The 18,581-nt window shown below is 44.2% G+C and overlaps 1 protein-coding gene across 1 annotated transcript in view; it reads left to right on the top strand.

The window, feature by feature from the left end:
• Nucleotides 1-18,581, top strand: part of loxhd1b (lipoxygenase homology PLAT domains 1b) — a gene marked incomplete at its 5' end in the record, with an annotated part of 62,651 nt that overhangs the window by 4,194 nt on the left and 39,876 nt on the right. Inside the window, 13 exons of the mRNA XM_084176392.1 lie at nucleotides 422-502; nucleotides 3,262-3,446; nucleotides 3,603-3,701; nucleotides 3,859-4,007; nucleotides 12,289-12,412; nucleotides 16,064-16,173; nucleotides 16,314-16,454; nucleotides 16,606-16,741; nucleotides 17,124-17,284; nucleotides 17,481-17,567; nucleotides 17,728-17,863; nucleotides 17,952-18,106; nucleotides 18,300-18,460. Coding sequence (XP_084032518.1) covers nucleotides 422-502; nucleotides 3,262-3,446; nucleotides 3,603-3,701; nucleotides 3,859-4,007; nucleotides 12,289-12,412; nucleotides 16,064-16,173; nucleotides 16,314-16,454; nucleotides 16,606-16,741; nucleotides 17,124-17,284; nucleotides 17,481-17,567; nucleotides 17,728-17,863; nucleotides 17,952-18,106; nucleotides 18,300-18,460 — 1,725 coding nt within the window. The remainder of the gene's footprint in view (nucleotides 1-421; nucleotides 503-3,261; nucleotides 3,447-3,602; nucleotides 3,702-3,858; nucleotides 4,008-12,288; nucleotides 12,413-16,063; nucleotides 16,174-16,313; nucleotides 16,455-16,605; nucleotides 16,742-17,123; nucleotides 17,285-17,480; nucleotides 17,568-17,727; nucleotides 17,864-17,951; nucleotides 18,107-18,299; nucleotides 18,461-18,581) is intronic.

The following is an 18,581-nucleotide window of genomic DNA, read 5'->3' as shown; positions in this document are numbered from 1 at the left end:
TGGTACTCTATGGCTCATACTTATTGAAGAGGTTTGGTTTGAACAGCAAAACATTTCTATAAGGTAAATGTAAGGAAAACATAGCAAGACAAGTGTGTTTGGTAATATGATTAGTCATGTGTTTCTCCTGCTTCTTATGTTGCATTCAGTGTTTTTGTTGGGTGTGAAAATTCAATATTTTGGAATTTAAATGGAATTTGACCCAATTGTGTGTCTAAATGGTATTATTTCCAAAGTTTTACTTAAGGATGCTTACTTGATAACATTATGCCTGTTTTTGTTCAATAATAATTCTCTACTACCTTAATTTCAGTTGATGCATTATGCATAAAGCCTTAAAATACAGCGAGGAGTTGGGAAGTTCTTTATACATTTTCTGTGTAGACTCATACCTTATATCCTATTTCTATTCTCATTTCAGGAGTAGAACAGCCTTTGAGAAGAACAAAACAGACATCTTTAGGATCAAAACTCATAACGTTGGGCCTTTGAAGAAGATACGGTATGACAGCTCCTCTGCCTTTACAGATGACTGGACATGGGTGTAGATGTAAAGTTTCCACACTACTGTAGAGCAGTGGTTCGAAATTGTACATTTTTTGTGACCCACCAAATAGACAAAGCCATTATTTCTAGCCAAAACCCTAACTTAGGTTGCAACTTAATAGAGACTTGCTATCACCCACCATTTGGGAAACTCTGCTCTAGAGAACTGTAGTACTTTTACCTTTCCTTCAGGATTTAGTATAATTTGATACAGTATACACTACCGTTCAAAAGTTTGGGGTCACTTAGAAATGTCCTTGTTTTCGAAAGAAAAGCAATTTTTCTCCCATTAAAATAACATCAAATTGATCAGAAATACAGTGTAGGCATTGTTAATGTTGTAAATGGCTATTGTAGCTGGAAACGGCTGATTTTTAATGGAATATCTACATAGGCGTACAGATGCCCATTATCAGCAACCATCAGTCCTGTGTTCCAATGGCACGTTGTGTTTGCTAATCCAAGTTTATCATTTTAAAAGGCTAATTGATCATTAGAAAACCCTTTTGCAATTATGTTAGCACAGCTGAAAACTGTTGTGCTGATTAAAGAAGCAATAAAACTGGCCTTCTTGAGACGAGTTGGGTCTCTGGAGCATCAGCAATTGTGGGTTCGATTACAGGCTCACAATGGCCAGAAACAAAGAACTTTCTTCTGAAACTTGTCAGTCTATTCTTGTTCTGAGAAATGAAGGCTATTCCATGCGAGAAATTGCCAAGAAACTGAAGATCTCGTACAACGCTGTGTACTACTCCCTTCACAGAACAGCGCAAACTGGCTCTAACCAGAATAGAAAGAGGAGTGGGAGGCCTCGGTGCACAACTGAGCAAGAGGAAAAATACATTAGTGTCTAGTTTGAGAAACAGGCGCCTCACAGGTACTCAACTGGCAGCTTCATTAAATAGTACCCGCAAAACACCAGTCTCAACGTCAACAGTGAAGTGGCAACTCCGGGATGCTGACCTTCTAGGCAGAGTTGCAAAGAAAAAGCCATATCTCAGACTAGCCAATAAAAAGAAAAGATTAAAGATGGGCAAAAGAACACAGACACTGGACTTTTTCTTTGCAACTCTGCCTAGGGGTCAGCATCCCGGAGTCGCCTCTTCACTGTTGACGTTGAGACTGGTGTTTTTGCGGGTACTATTTAATGAAGCTGCCAGTTGAGGACCTGAATGGCACACATACACAATCCATGTCTCAATTGTCTCAAGGCTTAAAAATCCTTCTTTAACCTGTCTCCTCCCATTAATCTATGCTGATTGAAGTGGATTTAACAAGTGACATCAATAAGGGATCATAGTTTTCACCTGGATTCACCTGGTCAGTCTATGTCATGGAAAGAGCAGGTGTTCTTAATTTTTTGTAGACTCAGTGTATACAGTGCATTCGGAAAGTATTCAGACCCCTTGACTTTTTCCACATTTTGTTACATTACAGCCTTATTCTAAAATGGATTAAATTGTTTTTAACCTACATACAATACTCCATAATGACAAAGCAAAAAATTAATAAAAAATACAAAACTGAATACAGACCCTTCACTCAGTACTTTGTTGAAGCACCTTTGGCAGTGATTACAGCCTTGAGTCTTCTTGGGTATGACGCTACAAGCTTGGCACACCTGTATTTGGGGAGTTTCTCCCATTCTTCTCTGCAGATCCTCTCAAGCTCTGTCAGGTTGGATGGGGAGCGTCGCTGCACAGTTATTTTCAGGTCTCTCCAGAGATGTTTGATCGGGTTCAAGTCCAGGCTCTGGCTGGGGCACTCGAGGACATTCAGGGTCGTTGTCCTGTAAGAAGGTGACCCTTCGCCCCAGTCTGAGGTCCTGAGCGCTCTAGAGCAGGTTTTCATCAAGGATCTCTCTGTACTTTGCTCCTTCATCTTTCCCTCGATCCTGACTAGTCTCCCTTTCCCTGCCGCTGAAAAACATCCCCACAGCATGATGCTGCTACCACCATGCTTCACCGTAGGGATGGTGCCAGGTTTCCTCCAGACGTGACGCTTGGCATTCAGGCCAAAGAGTTAAATCTTGGTTTCATCAGACCAGAGAATATTGTTTCTCCCTTTGGGTGCCTTTTGGCAAACTCCAAGCAGGCTGTCATGTGCCAGCTCTATGAAGAGTCTTGGTGGTTCCAAACTTCTTCCATTTAAGAATGATGGAGGCCACTGTGATCTTGGGGACCTTCAATGCTGAAGACATTTTTTGGTACCCTTCCCCAGATCTGTGCCTCGACACAATCCTGTCTCGGAGCTCTATGGACAATTCCTTCAACCTCATGGCTTGGTTTTTGCTCTGACATGCACTGTCAACTGTGGGACCTTATATAGACAGGTGTTTGCCTTTCCAAATCATGTCCAATCAATTGAATTTACCACAGGTGGACTCCAATCAAGTTGTAGAAACATCTCAAGGATGATCAATGGAAACAGGATGCACCTGAGCTCAATTTCTAGTCTCATAGCAAAGGGTCTGTTTTTCTGTTTTACATTTTTTATAAATGTGCAAAAATGTCTAAAAACCTGTTTTGGCTTTGTCATTATGGGGTATTGTGTGTAGATTGATGAGGATTTTTTTTTTATTTAATCAATTTTAGAATAAGGCTGTAACGTAACAAAATGTGGAAAAAGGGAAGGTGTCTGAATACTTTTCGAATGCACTGTATGTTTCATTGATTAATTAGTTAATTTATTTATTTATTGATATGTCTCCTGTAGGATAGAGCATGATAACACAGGTCTGAATGCCAGCTGGTTCTTGGACAGAGTGATGGTGACTGATATTACCAGACCTCAGATGAGGTTCTACTTCACCTGTAATAACTGGCTCAGTAAGGTGGAGGGGGACAACCTGTTTGTCAGGGACCTGCTGGGCAGCCTCGACCCCATGGACATGCCCAAATGTAGGTACCATGTCCGCCATCTTGGATTTGATTGTGTTGGATGCAGCCTGAGGAAGGTCCTTGGCTGAGATTGTTGCATAATTAATATGTGTAAAACCAGTTACAATATGATTTAGTTGTATTATGGTTAATCAAACGTGTGTTTTTCTCTGGTAGATAATAAGTATGTAGTGAGCGTGTTCACAGCAGATGTAAAAGGCAGTGGAACAGATGCTGATGTCTTCATCAACATCTTTGGAGAGTTTGGTGACACAGGTGAGTTTCGTTCCAGACAATAGGTAATATTAATGGTTAGTTATGAGTGATTGAGAAACTAAAATGTGAGATTTTGTAGGTTACTGATTTACATTTTAGGATTCGGGCCCATAGTACTCAAACATGCTCTGTGTGTTATGTCTGACTCTTTTCATAGGTGAGAGGCGGCTGGACAATAAGAAGGATAACTTTGAGAAAGGCACGGAGGACAAGTTCACTTTAGAAGCTACCCACCTTGGCAAAATTAGGAAGATTACCCTGGGTCACAACAATAAAGGCTCTTCCGCAGGATGGTTTGTGGACAAGGTACAGTTAAAGTAAGACTATGCTATGGCTATACTAACAGTTTTAATTAATCTGGAGGCTCAAACCTGGGTTCAAATACTATTTCAGTTATTTCAATAACTTTTCAATACATTTCAAAACAAGTATTCAGATAACCTTTATTTGAAAAAACAAGTAGTTGAATATTGGAATGTATTTGGAAATACACATGGAAAATATTAGAACATGCTAAAATACACTAACTCAAATACACTCCCATGCATTTAAACCAGGTTGTTTTAAACACTATTTGGTAAACTATTTGGTTTTTACAAATAACCATCAAATACTCAAATAAAAGTATTTGTTTTGGGCTGTGTATTTTAAAATACTCAAATACCAGTACTGGTGCGTGGGTAAAATCACTGGGGAAGCCTAGCCAGAAGATAAAGCATTATTACAACCTATGTCAATCAATCAATCAAATGTATTTATAAAGCCCTTTTTACATCAGCAGATGTCACAAAGTTCTATACAGAAACCCAGCTTAAAACCCCAAACAGCAAGCAATGCAGGTGTAGAAGCACGTGGCTAGGAAAAACTCCCTAGAAAGGCAGGAAGCTAGGAAGAAACCTAGAGAGGAACCAGTCTCTGAGAGGTTGCCAGTCCTCTTCTGGCTGTGCTGGGTGGAGATTATAAGAGGACATGGCCATTTAATGCCAGATTGTTCTTCAAGATGTTCAAACGTTCAAAGATGACCAGCAGGGTCAAATAATAATTAGTGGTTGTAGAGGATGCAACAGGTCAGTACCTCAGGAGTAAATGTCAGTTGGCTTTTCATAGCCGAGCATTCAGAGGTCGAGACAGCAGGTGCGGTAGAGAGAGAGAGAGAGAGTCGAAAACAGCAGGTTCGGGACAAGGTAGCACGTCCGGTGAACAGGTCAGGGTTCCCTAGGCGCAGGCAGATCAGTTACATTTTACATTTACGTCATTTAGCAGACGCTCTTATCAGTTGAAACTGGAACAGCAGCACAACCAGGTGGGCTGGGGACAGCCAGGAGTCATTAGGCCAGGTAGTCCTGAGGCATGATCCTAGGGCTCAGGTCTTCCGGGAGGGGAGGGAGAGAGAGAGAATTAGAGGGAGCATACTTAAATTCACACAGGACACTAGATAAGACAGGAGAATTACACCACATATAACAGACTGACCCTAGCCCCCTGCACATAGACTATTGCAGCATAGATACTGGAGACTGAGACGGGTGGGTCGGGGACACTTTGGTCCCGTCCGACGATACCCCCAGACAGGGCCAACCAGACAGGATATAACCCCACCCACTTTGCCAAAGCACAGCCCCCACACCACTAGAGGGATATCAACAGACCACGAACCCTGAGACAAGGCTGAGTATAGCCCACGAAGATCTCCTCCACTGCACGAGCCCGAGGGGGCGCAAAACCAGACAGGAAGATCACGTCTGTGACTCAACCCACTCAAGTGATGCACCCCTCCTAGGGACGGCATGGAAGAGCACTAGTAAGCCAGTGACTCAGCCCCCATAATAGGGTCAGAGGCAGAGAATCCCAGTGGCGAGAGGGGAGCCGGCCAGGCAGAGACAGCAAGGGCGGTTCGTCGCTCCAGTGCCTTGCCGTTCACCTTCGCACCCCTGGGCCAGACTACACTCAATCATAGGACCTACTGAAGAGATGAGTCTTCAGTAATGACTTAAAGGTCGAGACCGAGTCTGCGTCTCTCACATGGATATGCAGACCATTCCATAAAAATTGAGCTCAATAGGAGAAAGCCCTGCCTCCAGCTGTTTGCTTAGAAATTTTAGGGACAATAAGGAGTCCTGCGTCTTGTGACCGTAGCGTACGTGTAGGTATGTACGGCAGGACCAAATCGGAGAGATAGGTAGGAGCAAGCCCATGTAATGCTTTGTAGGTTAGCAGTAAAACCTTAAATCAGCCCTAGCCTTAACAGGAAGCCAATGTAGAGAGGCTAGCAGTCAGGATTCTAGCCGCTGTGTTTAGCACTAACTGAATTTTATTTAGTGCTTTATCCGGGTAGCCGGAGAGTAGAGCATTGCAGTAGTCTAAACTAGAAGTGACAAAAGCAAGCTTTTCTGCATCATTTTTGGACAAAACGTTTCTGATTTTTGCAATGTTACGAAGATATGTTCGGCAAAAGAGAGATCATGGTCCAGAGTAACGCCGAGGTCCTTCACAGTTTTATTTGAGACGACTGTTCAACCATCAAGATTAATTGTCAGATCCAACAGCAGATGTGCCGCCATCCACTTCCTTATGTCTGAAACACAGGCTTCCAGGGTAGGCAATTTTGGGGCTTCACCATATTTCATCGAAATGTACAGCTGTGTGTCGTCCGCATAGCAGTGAAAGTTTACATTGTGTTTCCGAATGACATCACCAAGAGGTAGAATATATAGTGAAAACAATAGAGGTCCTAAAACGGAACCTTGAGGAACACTTACAATTGATTTGTCAGATTACAAACCATCCACAGAGACAAACTGATATCGTTCCGACAGATAAGATCTAAACCAGGCAAGAACTTGCCCGTGTAGACCAATTAGGGTTTCTAATCTCTCCAAAAGAATGTGGTGATCGATGGTGTCAAAAGCAGCACTAAGGTCTAGGACCATGAGGACAGATGCAGAGCCTTGGTCTGACGCCATTAAAAGGTAATTTACCGCCTTCACGAGTGCAGTCTCAGTGCTATGATGGGGTCTAAAACCAGACTGAAGCATTTCGTATACATTATCTGTCTTCAGGAAGGCAGTGAGTTGCTGCGCAACAGCTCTTTCTAAAATGCTTGAGAGGAATGGGAGATTCAATATAGGCCGATAGTTTTTTTTATTTTCCCGGTCAAGAGAGACTTTATTACTGCCACTTTTAGTGAGTTTGCTACACATCTGGTGGATAGGGAGCCATTTATTATGTTCAACATAGGAGGGCCAAGCACAGGAAGTAGCTCTTTCAGTAGTTTAGTTGGAATAGGGTCCAGTATGCAGCTTTACAGTTTAGAGGCCATGACTATTTTCATGAATGTGTCAAGAGATACAGGATAAAAAAAACTTGAGTGTCTCCGTTGATCCTAGGTCCTGGCAGTTCTGTGCAGACTCAGGACAACTGACCTTTGGAGAAATACGCAGATTCAAAGAGGAGTCCGTAATTTGCTTTCTAATGATCGTGATCTTTTCATCGAAGAAGTTCATTAATTTATCACTGCTGAAGTGAAGGCTATCCTCTCTTGTTGAATGCTGATTTGTAGTTAGCTTTGCGACAGTATCCAAAATAAATTTAGGATTGTTCTTATTCTCCTCAATTAGGTTGGAAAAATAGAATGATCAAGCAGCAGTGAGGGCTCTTCGATATTGCACGGTACTGTCTTGCCAAGCTAGTCGGAAGACTTCCAGTTTGGTGGAGCGCCATTTCCATTCCAATTTTCTGGAAGCTTGCTTCAGGGCTCGGGTATTTTTAGATACCAGGGAGCAAATTTCTTGTGACAAATGTTTTTTGTTTTTAGGGGTGCGACTCCATCTAGGGTATTACGCAAGGTTAAATTTAGATCCTCGGTTAGGTGGTTAGCCGATTTTTGTACTCCGACGTCCTTGGGTAGGTGGAGGGAGTCTGGAAGGGCATCTAGGAATCTTTGGGTTGTCCGAGAATTTATAGCATGGCTTTTGAAGATCCTTGGTTGGGGTCTGAGCAGATTATTTGTTGCGATTGCAAATGTAAAAAGATGGTGGTCCGATAGTCCAGGGTTATGAGGGAAAACAGTTAGATCCACAATATTTATTCCACGGGACAAAACTAGATCCAGGGTATCTGTGGCAATGAGTTGGTCTGGAGACATGTTGGACAAAACCCAACCCAGTGAGTCGATGATGGCTCCAAAAGCCTTTTGGAGTGGGTCTGTGGACTTTTCCATGTGAATATTAAAGTCACCAAAAATTTGAATATTACCTGCCATGACTACAATGTCCGATAGGAATTCAGGGAACTCCATGAGGAATGCTGTATATGGCCCAGGATGCCTGTAAACAGTAGCTATAAAAAGTGATTGAGTAGGCTGCATAGATTTCATGACTAAAACCTCAAAAGACGAAAATGCTGTCATTTTTTTTGTGTAAATTTAAATTTGCTATCATAAATGTTAGCACTACACCTCCAACCTTTGCGGGATGCACGGGGATATGGTCACTAGTGTAACCAGGAGGAGAGGCCTCATTTAACACAGTAAATCCATCAGGCTTGAGCCATGTTTCAGTCAGGCCATTCACATCATGATTATGATCAGTGATTAGTTCATTGACTATGACTGCCTTGGAAGTGAGGGATCTAACATTAAGTAACCCTATTTTGAGACGTGAGATATCACAATCTCTTTCAATAATGACAGGAATGGAGGAGGTCTTTATTCCAGTGAGATTGCTAAGGCAAACACTGCCATGTTTTGTTTTGCTCAACCTAGATGGAGGCACAGACATGGTCTCAATGGGGATAGCTGAGCTGACTACACTGACTGTGCTAGTGGCGGACTCCACTAAGCTGGCAGGCTGGCTAACAGCCTGCTGCCTGGCCTGCGCCCTATCTCATTGTGGAGCTAGAGGAGTTAGAGCCCTGTCTATGTTCATAGATGAGATGAGAGCACCCCTCCAGCTAGGATGGAGTCCGTCACTCCTCAGCAGGCCAGGTTTGGTCCTGTTTGTGGGTTAGTCCCAGGGGCAGAAAACAGTTTTCAACCAGCGATTGAGTTGTGAGACTTTGCTGAAGAGCTCATCACTCCCCATAACTGGGAGGGGGCCAGAGACAATTACTCGATGCTGACACATCTTTCTAGCTGATTTATACGCTTTAGCTATGTTGCGCTTGGTGACCTCTGACTGTTTCATCCTAACATCGTTGGTGCCGACGTGGATAGAAATATCCCTATGCTCTCTATACTCGCCAGTTTTAGCCTTAGCAAGCACCATCTTCAGATTAGCCTTTACGTTGGTAGCCCTGCCCCCTGGTAAACAGTGTATGATCGCTGGATTATTCATTTTAAGTCTAATATTGCGGGTAATGGAGTCACCAATGACTAGGGTTTTCAATTTGTCCAAGTTAATGGTGGGAGGCTTCGGCGGTTCAGACCCCGGAATGGGTGGAGGAGGGACCTGAGATGGCTCGGCCTCTGACTCCGACTCGTTGCTTAATGGGGAGAACCAGCATTTCTTTCCAGAAGCTTTGAGAAAATTGACCGGCTGCGGGGACTGTGCAGGGGGATTTATACTACTATCTGTACTTAATGGTGGCACAGACACTGTTTCATCCTTTCCTACACTTAAATTGCCCTTGCCTAATGATTGCATCTGAAGCTGTGCTTGTTTAACAGTGTTTCTGCCGTCCCTCTCCTCGTCCCTACCTGGGCTCGAACCAGGGACCCTCTGCACACATCGACAACAGTCACCCTCGAAGCACCGTTACCCGTCGCTCCACAAAAGCCGGCGCCCTTGCAGAGCAAGGGAAACAACTACTTCAATGTCTCAGAGCGAGTGACGTCACCGATTGAAATGCTACTAGTGCGCACCGCTAACTAGCTAGCCATTTCACACCGGTTACACTCACCCCCCTTTTGACCTCCTCCTTTTCCGCAGCAACCAGTGATCCGGGTCAACAGCATCAATGTAACAGTGTTGCTTCCGTCCCTCTCCTCGCCCCTACCTGGGCTTGAACCAGGGACCCTCTGCACACATCGACAACAGTCACCCTCGAAGCACCGTTACCCGTCGCTCCACAAAAGCCGGCGCCCTTGCAGAGCAAGGGAAACAACTACTTCAATGTCTCAGAGCGAGTGACGTCACCGATTGAAATGCTACTAGCGCACACCGCTAACTAGCTAGCCATTTCACACCGGTTACACTTGCAACACGGCTATCCTCACCATAAGGCGATAGTTCTGCTGTATATTATGAGTACATCGACTGCAATTAGATGGCATAGTGTTAATGTTACTAATTAGCTTTTTCGGCTGGTGGAGGTCCTGTAAAACCATGTCCAGATAAAGCATCTGGGGTGAAAAAGTTGAATGAAAAAAGTCGAGCGAGGAAAAAACTAAGACGTTGGTAAATGTATTAAAAGAAAAAAAAGAAAAGTTTGGCAGATATCCAAGTAGCAACAAACAGCACAACAGCACGGAGACAAGTCCGGAAGTGTGTTGTGATAATTACCTTGTTTGCTCTATAACCTGTTAGTTCATATGCCTTGCAACCGTGATATATGCCTAAGGCCGAGACAATAAGAAGACACAGTGGCAGAATAAATTCAACCACACCTTTGTTTCATCACAAAACCAGAGAGCAACCTCTGTCCGGTGAAGTCCACAAAGCATATTGCACCTATCAAACAGTCACATGACCTACAGCATGGTCAAGAAAGTTAATGTTTCCGACATTTTCGGACCACTAAACAACTATTGATTTAGAACCACAGAGAGTTACCGTAAGTCGGAAAGAAAACAGGAGCTGCCTCCACTATTCCATCACCATTTCAACTTCAACATCATCAAATCACCTATGCTTAGTCTAATACAATGACAACTAAAAGATACCAAAAACAATTTAGTCCAATCAACGTAAGCTAAATATGATTTGGCTGTCCATGGTTCTGATTTGTGTGTGTGTGTGCATTCCTGCAAGTAGAAAAAACATGTTGACTCACCCTGCTTGTAGAGAAACGCCAATGCCATCCTCCTCTCTTTCATGTTGAAGAAGCAGTCTATGACTGTCATATAGTACACGCTTTTAGTTTTGATGCTTGCTCGCTAGTCTAACTTCCTTTCATGGGCAACGTTAGCTAGTTAACATTAGCCTTCTACATCTGGCTACATATTAAACTTCCATCCTCTCAGTCCAGGGGCACAATGTATTTTGTGGTTGGATCGGAATCGCCATTATAATCATTCGCAAGTACGGAGAATTAAGTAAAACCACAAGTCCAAATCCCTATCTCCATCCATGGCTAATTTAGGAAAGGGGGAATTTTAGCTAGCTAGCTAGCCACCGGAGGACAACAACACAACGAGATGCAACAATTCAAGTTGTTTCTGTCAATGACGTATTTCTCTGTGATAGGAGTGAAGCCAAATCCAAACTGGCTTCCCTTAACACTTTCTTTTGGTGCGCCAGGACCATACACAGTTGATCTCACTCTGTTTAGCCAAATGCTCGCTGGCTTCCCTTGCATTCAATGCTACTTGCGGCAACAATGGCATACTCTTTATGACCAGACAGCATCAGATAAATGACCTACACATACAGAGACAGAGGGGCGCTGTTTCGCTCGATCGGATGCTTTCTACGGTGAGATACAGTACATTCAGACTCTTGCGAATTGAAGATATATTATGAAAACACAGAGACGAAAGATAAATTAAGATACATTATTTTATGAATACATCCCACTGTCAAATACACAGAACAATTATTTTAAATAACAAATAATCAAATACACATGTATTTGAACACAGATCTGGTTGCCAGAACTGTTAAGACAATGTTTGTTTTAGACGGAGGCTGCTGAAATGCAAGATGAGGGAACGATCCATCCATATCATTCCATAACCTGCCCTACTCTATGTTTTACTGTATGTGAGCCCCTGTTGTCTCTGGAGAGGTATTTAAGACATGTGATCCTCATCACCTCCTCCCCTCCCTGTCCTCTCATCTGAGACTGGTGTCCCATCACCTCCAACAATACAGTTACAGTGTGGAACCATGAGATGAGTTCACACACACACACACACATACACACACACACAAACATACACGCACAGGCCAGAGGGACATCCTACCCAACCTGTAGTAAAGGGACACCAGGCCCCATTAAGGGATTACATTTCCAGTGGAGGGACAGTCTGTAGATGTGCTGGTGATTGCCACACACACTGACACCAAAGATCACCAAGATAGACATGATTTTACTCAGTGCTAATTCAAGAAACCATATCTTACACCTTGAAAATGTGTTCTTTTAATTTATGGTCCTGTTTATATCCTGTATTCAGACCCATGAATGTGTCACCCTGTTGACTGCTGAAATGGAGGGTTGATGTTGCTTGTTGATCCTCCTCCTTCCCAGAAGGACATTTGTCAAGTGTCAAGGTTTTGACCAGGGGTAACCAGGAGGGGCTTTGAACCAGGAATCATGCAATTACAGACACTGTGCCAATAGGGTTCGACACCTTGGCAGACGCGAGGGAGGCCAGGAATGGGGCTTAAACACAAACTGTATATTGCCCCTGGTCCTGTCCCTACAGGTACTCCTGGATGACATGGGAAACAAGTCTCTGTATGAGTTCCCCATCAACCGCTGGTTTGCCATCGACGAGGATGATGGGAAGATTCAGAGGGACATCCTAGTTGGAGGCAGTGAGCCCACAGGTGGGGAAAGACCAAACAACAATCTGTATATGACCCCCGAAACAGCAAGAAGACACATTACACTATTACATTACAGTATATTCAGTATTCGCTTCTTTCAGCAGATATTCGTATATACAGTGGGGGAAAAAAGTATTTAGTCAGCCACCAATTGTGCAAGTTCTCCCACTTAAAAAGATGAGAGAGGCCTGTAATTTTCATCATAGGTACACGTCAACTATGACAGACAAATTGAGAAGAAAAAAAATCCAGAAAATCACATTGTAGGATTTTTCATGAATTTGTTTGCAAATTATGGTGGAAAATAAGTATTTGGTCACCTACAAACAAGCAAGATTTCTGGCTCTCACAGACCTGTAACTTCTTCTTTAAGAGGCTCCTCTGTCCTCCACTCGTTACCTGTATTAATGGCACCTGTTTGAACTTGTTATCAGTATAAAAGACACCTGTCCACAACCTCAAACAGTCACACTCCAAACTCCACTATGGCCAAGACCAAAGAGCTGTCAAAGGACACCAGAAACAAAATTGTAGACCTGCACCAGGCTGGGAAGACTGAATCTGCAATAGATAAGCAGCTTGGTTTGAAGAAATCAACTGTGGGAGCAATTATTAGGAAATGGAAGACATACAAGACCACTGATAATCTCCCTCGATCTGGGGCTCCAAGCAAGATCTCACCCCGTGGGGTCAAAATGATCACAAGAACGGTGAGCAAAAATCCCAGAACCACACGGGGGGACCTAGTGAATGACCTGCAGAGACCTCGGACCAAAGTAACAAAGCCTACCATCAGTAACACACTACGCCGCCAGGGACTCAAATCCTGCAGTGCCAGACGTGTCCCCCTGCTTAAGCCAGTACATGTCCAGGCCCGTCTGAAGTTTGCTAGAGTGCATTTGGATGATCCAGAAGAGGATTGGGAGAATGTCATATGGTCAGATGAAACCAAAATATAACTTTTTGGTAAAAACTCAACTCGTCGTGTTTGGAGGACAAAGAATGCTGAGTTGCATCCAAAGAACACCATACCTACTGTGAAGCATGGGGGTGGAAACATCATGCTTTGGGGCTGTTTTTCTGCAAAGGGACCAGGACGACTGATCCGTGTAAAGGAAAGAATGAATGGGGCCATGTATCGTGAGATTTTGAGTGAAAACCTCCTTCCATCAGCAAGGGCATTGAAGATGAAACGTGGCTGGGTCTTTCAGCATGACAATGATCCCAAACACACCGCCCGGGCAATGAAGGAGTGGCTTCGTAAGAAGCATTTCAAGGACCTGGAGTGGCCTAGCCAGTCTCCAGATCTCAACCCCATAGAAAATCTTTGGAGGGAGTTGAAAGTCGGTGTTGCCCAGCGACAGCCCCAAAACATCACTGCTCTAGAGGAGATCTGCATGGAGGAATGGGCCAAAATACCAGCAACAGTGTGTGAAAACCTTGTGAAGACTTACAGAAAACGTTTGACCTGTGTCATTGCCAACAAAGGGTATATAACAAAGTATTGAGAAACTTTTGTTATTGACCAAATACTTATTTTCCACCATAATTTGCAAATAAATTCATAAAAAATCCTACAATGTGATTTTCTGGAATTTCTTTTCTCATTTTGTCTGTCATAGTTGACGTGTACCTATGATGAAAATTACAGGCCTCTCTCATCTTTTTAAGTGGGAGAACTTGCACAATTGGTGGCTGACTAAATACTTTTTTCCCCCACTGCCTACACTGCTCAAAAAAATAAAGGGAACACTTAAACAACACAATGTAACTCCAAGTCAATCACACTTCTGTGAAATCAAACTGTCCACTTAGGAAGCAACACTGATTGACAGAACATTTCACATGCTGTTGTGCAAATGGAATAGACAACAGGTGGAAATTATAGGCAATTAGCAAGACACCCCCAATAAAGAAGTGGTTCTGCAGGTGGTGACCACAGACCACTTCTCAGTTCCTATGCTTCCTGGCTGATGTTTTGGTCACTTTTGAATGCTGGCGGTGCTTTCACTCTAGTGGTAGCATGAGACGGAGTCTACAACCCACACAAGTGGCTCAGGTAGTGCAGCTCATCCAGGATGGCACATCAATGCGAGCTGTGGCAAGAAGGTTTGCTGTGTCTGTCAGCGTAGTGTCCAGAGCATGGAGGCGCTACCAGGAGACAGGCCAGTACATCAGGAGACGTGGAGGAGGCCGTAGGAGGGCAACAACCCAGCAGCTGGACCACTACCTCCGCCTTTGTGCAAGGAGGAGCAGGAGGAGCACTGCCAGAGCCCTGCAAAATGACCTCCAGCAGGCCACAAATGTGCATGTGTCTGCTCAAACGGTCAGAAACAGACTCCATGAGGGTGGTATGAGGGCCCGACGTCCACAGGTGGGGGTTGTGCTTACAGCCCAACACCGTGCAGGACGTTTGGCATTTGCCAGAGAACACCAAGATTGGCAAATTCGCCACTGGCGCCCTGTGCTCTTCACAGATGAAAGCAGGTTCACACTGAGCACATGTGACAGACGTGACAGAGTCTGGAGACACCGTGGAGAACGTTCTGCTGCCTGCAACATCCTCCAGCATGACCGGTTTGGCGGTGGGTCAGTCATGGTGTGGGATGGCATTTTTTGGGGGGCCGCACAGCCCTCCATGTGCTCGCCAGAGGTAGCCTGACTGCCATTAGGTACCGAGATGAGATCCTCAGACCCCTTGTGAGACCATATGCTGGTGCGGTTGGCCCTGGGTTCCTCCTAATGCAAGACAATGCTAGACCTCATGTGGCTGGAGTGTGTCAGCAGTTCCTGCAAGAGGAAGGCATTGATGCTATTGACTGGCCCGCCCGTTCCCCAGACCTGAATCCAATTGAGCACATCTGGGACATCATATCTCGCTCCATCCACCAACGCCACATTGCACCACAGACTGTCCAGGAGTTGGCGGATGCTTTAGTCCAGGTCTGGGAGGAGATCCCTCAGGAGACCATCCGCCACCTCATCAGGAGCATGCCCAGGCGTTGTAGGGAGGTCATACAGGCACGTGGAGGCCACACACACTACTGAGCCTCATTTTGACTTGTTTTAAGGACATTACATCAAAGTTGGATCAGCCTGTAGTGTGGTTTTCCACTTTAATTTTGAGGGTGTCTCCAAATCCAGACCTCCATGGGTTGATACATTTGATTTCCATTGATAATTTTTGTGTGATTTTGTTGTCAGCACATTCAACTATGTAAAGAAAAAAGTATTTAATAAGATTATTTCATTCATTCAGATCTAGGATGTGTTGTTTAAGTGTTCCCTTTATTTTTTTGAGCAGTGTATATTTACTTTATGTAACAAGTAAAAGGGGGCTGAGCAGCAACAACATAAAATTAAGGATCATAATCAAATTCCTCTGGCTATAGGAGGTGCGTGTAGACATTCACAGTGCAGTTGTCTCCACATTTAGTGTAATGACATCTGCAATGATTCATTATTTCAAACAGGAAACACACAGTAAATGTACAATATCTCAGACCCTCCTGACATTCATTCTAGTTTCCACACTATCAATGTTTTGATTTGGTTAATTTTCCCGTTCACTCCTCTCTGAGTGGGTGTTCTGAAGCGGAGACGTGAGTTGGCAGAGTGTCTGTTCGGCTGACACGTAACTGTACCCGCCAGGTATTGTGTACCACGTCCAGGTGGTGACAGGGAAGGTCCGAGGAGCTGGCACCAACTCCAACATCCACATGCTGATGCACGGCTCCAAGGGCCTGAAGAACAGCGGCAAGGTATAGTCATACATCAAGTAGCATGTCATTTTATAAAGTAGATACTTCCCTCCTTTTCTTCATTCATATTCATTAGAAGTCATAGGTGAAAGCAACATGATGTTTGTCTGTATAATGATTGTACCCAGTCTCTTCCACAGATCTTCCTGCAGGGGGGTAAGTTTGAGCGTGGACTGACAGACATCTTTAACGTGGAGATATCTGCCCTCCTCAGCCCCCTCAGCCGAGTCACCATCGGACACGACAATGGAGGCGTCAACGCTGGCTGGTACTGCGAGAAGGTACGAGTACACACATACACACACACATACACAAACACACACACACACACACACAATAATACAAATGAATTACTTCCTTACATGTTTAACATCCCAATCTATTTCCAGTAAACATATGGCAGTGAGTCTCGTGTGTGTGTCTATGTTCCAGATAGTGGTGTTCTGCCCGTTCACAGGGATCGAGCAGACCTTCCCATGCAGTAAATGGCTGGATGAGGATGAAGGAGATGGACTGATAGAGAGAGAGCTCTATGAGATGGTCTCACTAAGGCAGAGGAAACAGAAGAGTAAGCAACATTATTTGAATTCTCATTACATCTTGGATGTGATATCTGTAATACTCTCGCCTAGCTATTCTTAAACCTTTTATCCCGTTCCATGTGTAATAGATTGAAAAAAGCTGCTTATGGTACTGTATGTCTTGGAGAAATGTGAGAAGGGTGCTCCAGGGCCGCAAATATACAGAGTTCCATTTCCATTCTCATATCAGTGGAATGTAAATATCTTTTAACTTTTGTTTCTAACATGGAAACCGTTAAAATCCTGAATCTCAAACTGAGTTAGCTAAACAAATTCTATATAATCTGTATCTGTGGTTTGGGGTGTTTTTACAGAGTATGTGTCTGTTGAATGTGGAGGATAATTCTCAGTTTGTCTGGTCCCCTTCAGAGCAGCCCTGGTCTCTATGGATCTGGACGTCAGATCTGCCTGGCGCAGGAACAGACGCATCCGTTTACTTCCAGATCTATGGGGAGAAGGGCAAGTCAGACGAGATGAGACTGGACAACAAAGCAGACAACTTTGAACAAGGCCAGCTGGATAAGTTCATGGTGTGTATGATGTATTTAGGATAGATGGATGGACTGACAGACGGATGGACTAAAAAGAAAGACAGACGGACAGAAGGGCAGGCAGGCAGAAAGACAGACAGACAGACAGACAGAAAGAAGGGCAGGCAGAAAGACAGACAGACAGATTAATTACTGTGCAATGATGGATGTGTACTGTTCTTATTATTCAACACAGGTTGAGCTACCTGACTTGGGGAAGCTTACTAAATTTCGCATTTGGCATGAAAAGAGAAGCCCTTTTGCAGGTTGGCATTTGAGCAAGGTGAGCAAATGAAAACATAAAGAAAAAAAATCCACAAATAAGGTTCAGATTCTCTATCTGTGTCACAAATGGCACCCTATTCCCCATATAATGCGCTACATTTGGCAAGAGCACATGTGATAAGATATTTGCCCTCTTGACTGTCTTGGTGTTTCTGCAGGCATCTCTGATGAAGACTTTGACGAAGGAGAAGTTTAAGTTCCCCTGTGAGCGCTGGCTGGATACTAACGAGGATGACAACGAGCTAGTTCGAGAGCTGCCTGCCACTGGAGACCTGATTGCTGAACCCCTGCCCTGTAAGTTCACAAAGGATAATCTACTGCATTGTTTCACCCTATGCAAACATACTAGCATTGTTAAGTGAATGTTGTTGTGTTGTTGTAGTGATAAAGTACCGTGTGACCGTGTGCACGGGGAAGTTTGGCGGCAGCGGGACAGATGCCACTGTCTTCCTCAATCTGATTGGTGACCTGGGGGACACAGGCGAACGTACGCTGGTCAACTGCAAAAACAACGTCAACAAGTTTGAGAAAGGCAACGTGAGTCCAGGAGACCCACACTAGGCCTCATGGAACATATCTAAGGACTGCACTATAGGCTGTTTACTCAAATGATAAATTAACAGGATTTTCCACATACCTTAGCTGTAATTGATTCACCAAGACAGTTTACATAAATGTCTTCCTCATAGATCTCTCTCTCTTTCTCTCTCTCTCTCTCTCTCTGATTCAGATGGATGAGTTCATTATTGAGGCGGTGTCAATCGGGCAGGTGCGGCGAGTTCGTATCGGGCATGACGGGCGGGGTGGAGGTTGTGGCTGGTACTTGGAGAAAGTGATGGTCAGGGAAGAGGGACAGGCTGAGTCTCAGGTTGTAGAGTTCCCCTGCGGCAGGTGAGACATGGGACAGGAAGTGTGTGGAACTGATGATTTAGGGACAGCCAGGTATCTCCTAGGACAGGTATGGAATGTGTGTAACATGTATGACCTTGGGGAAGATAATCGAATAGGTGCC

The sequence above is a fragment of the Coregonus lavaretus genome, assembly GCF_964263955.1.
Source record: "Coregonus lavaretus genome assembly, chromosome: 14".
In the NCBI taxonomy this organism is placed as follows: domain Eukaryota; kingdom Metazoa; phylum Chordata; class Actinopteri; order Salmoniformes; family Salmonidae; genus Coregonus; species Coregonus lavaretus.
This window is presented reverse-complemented; position numbering and strand designations above follow the sequence as displayed.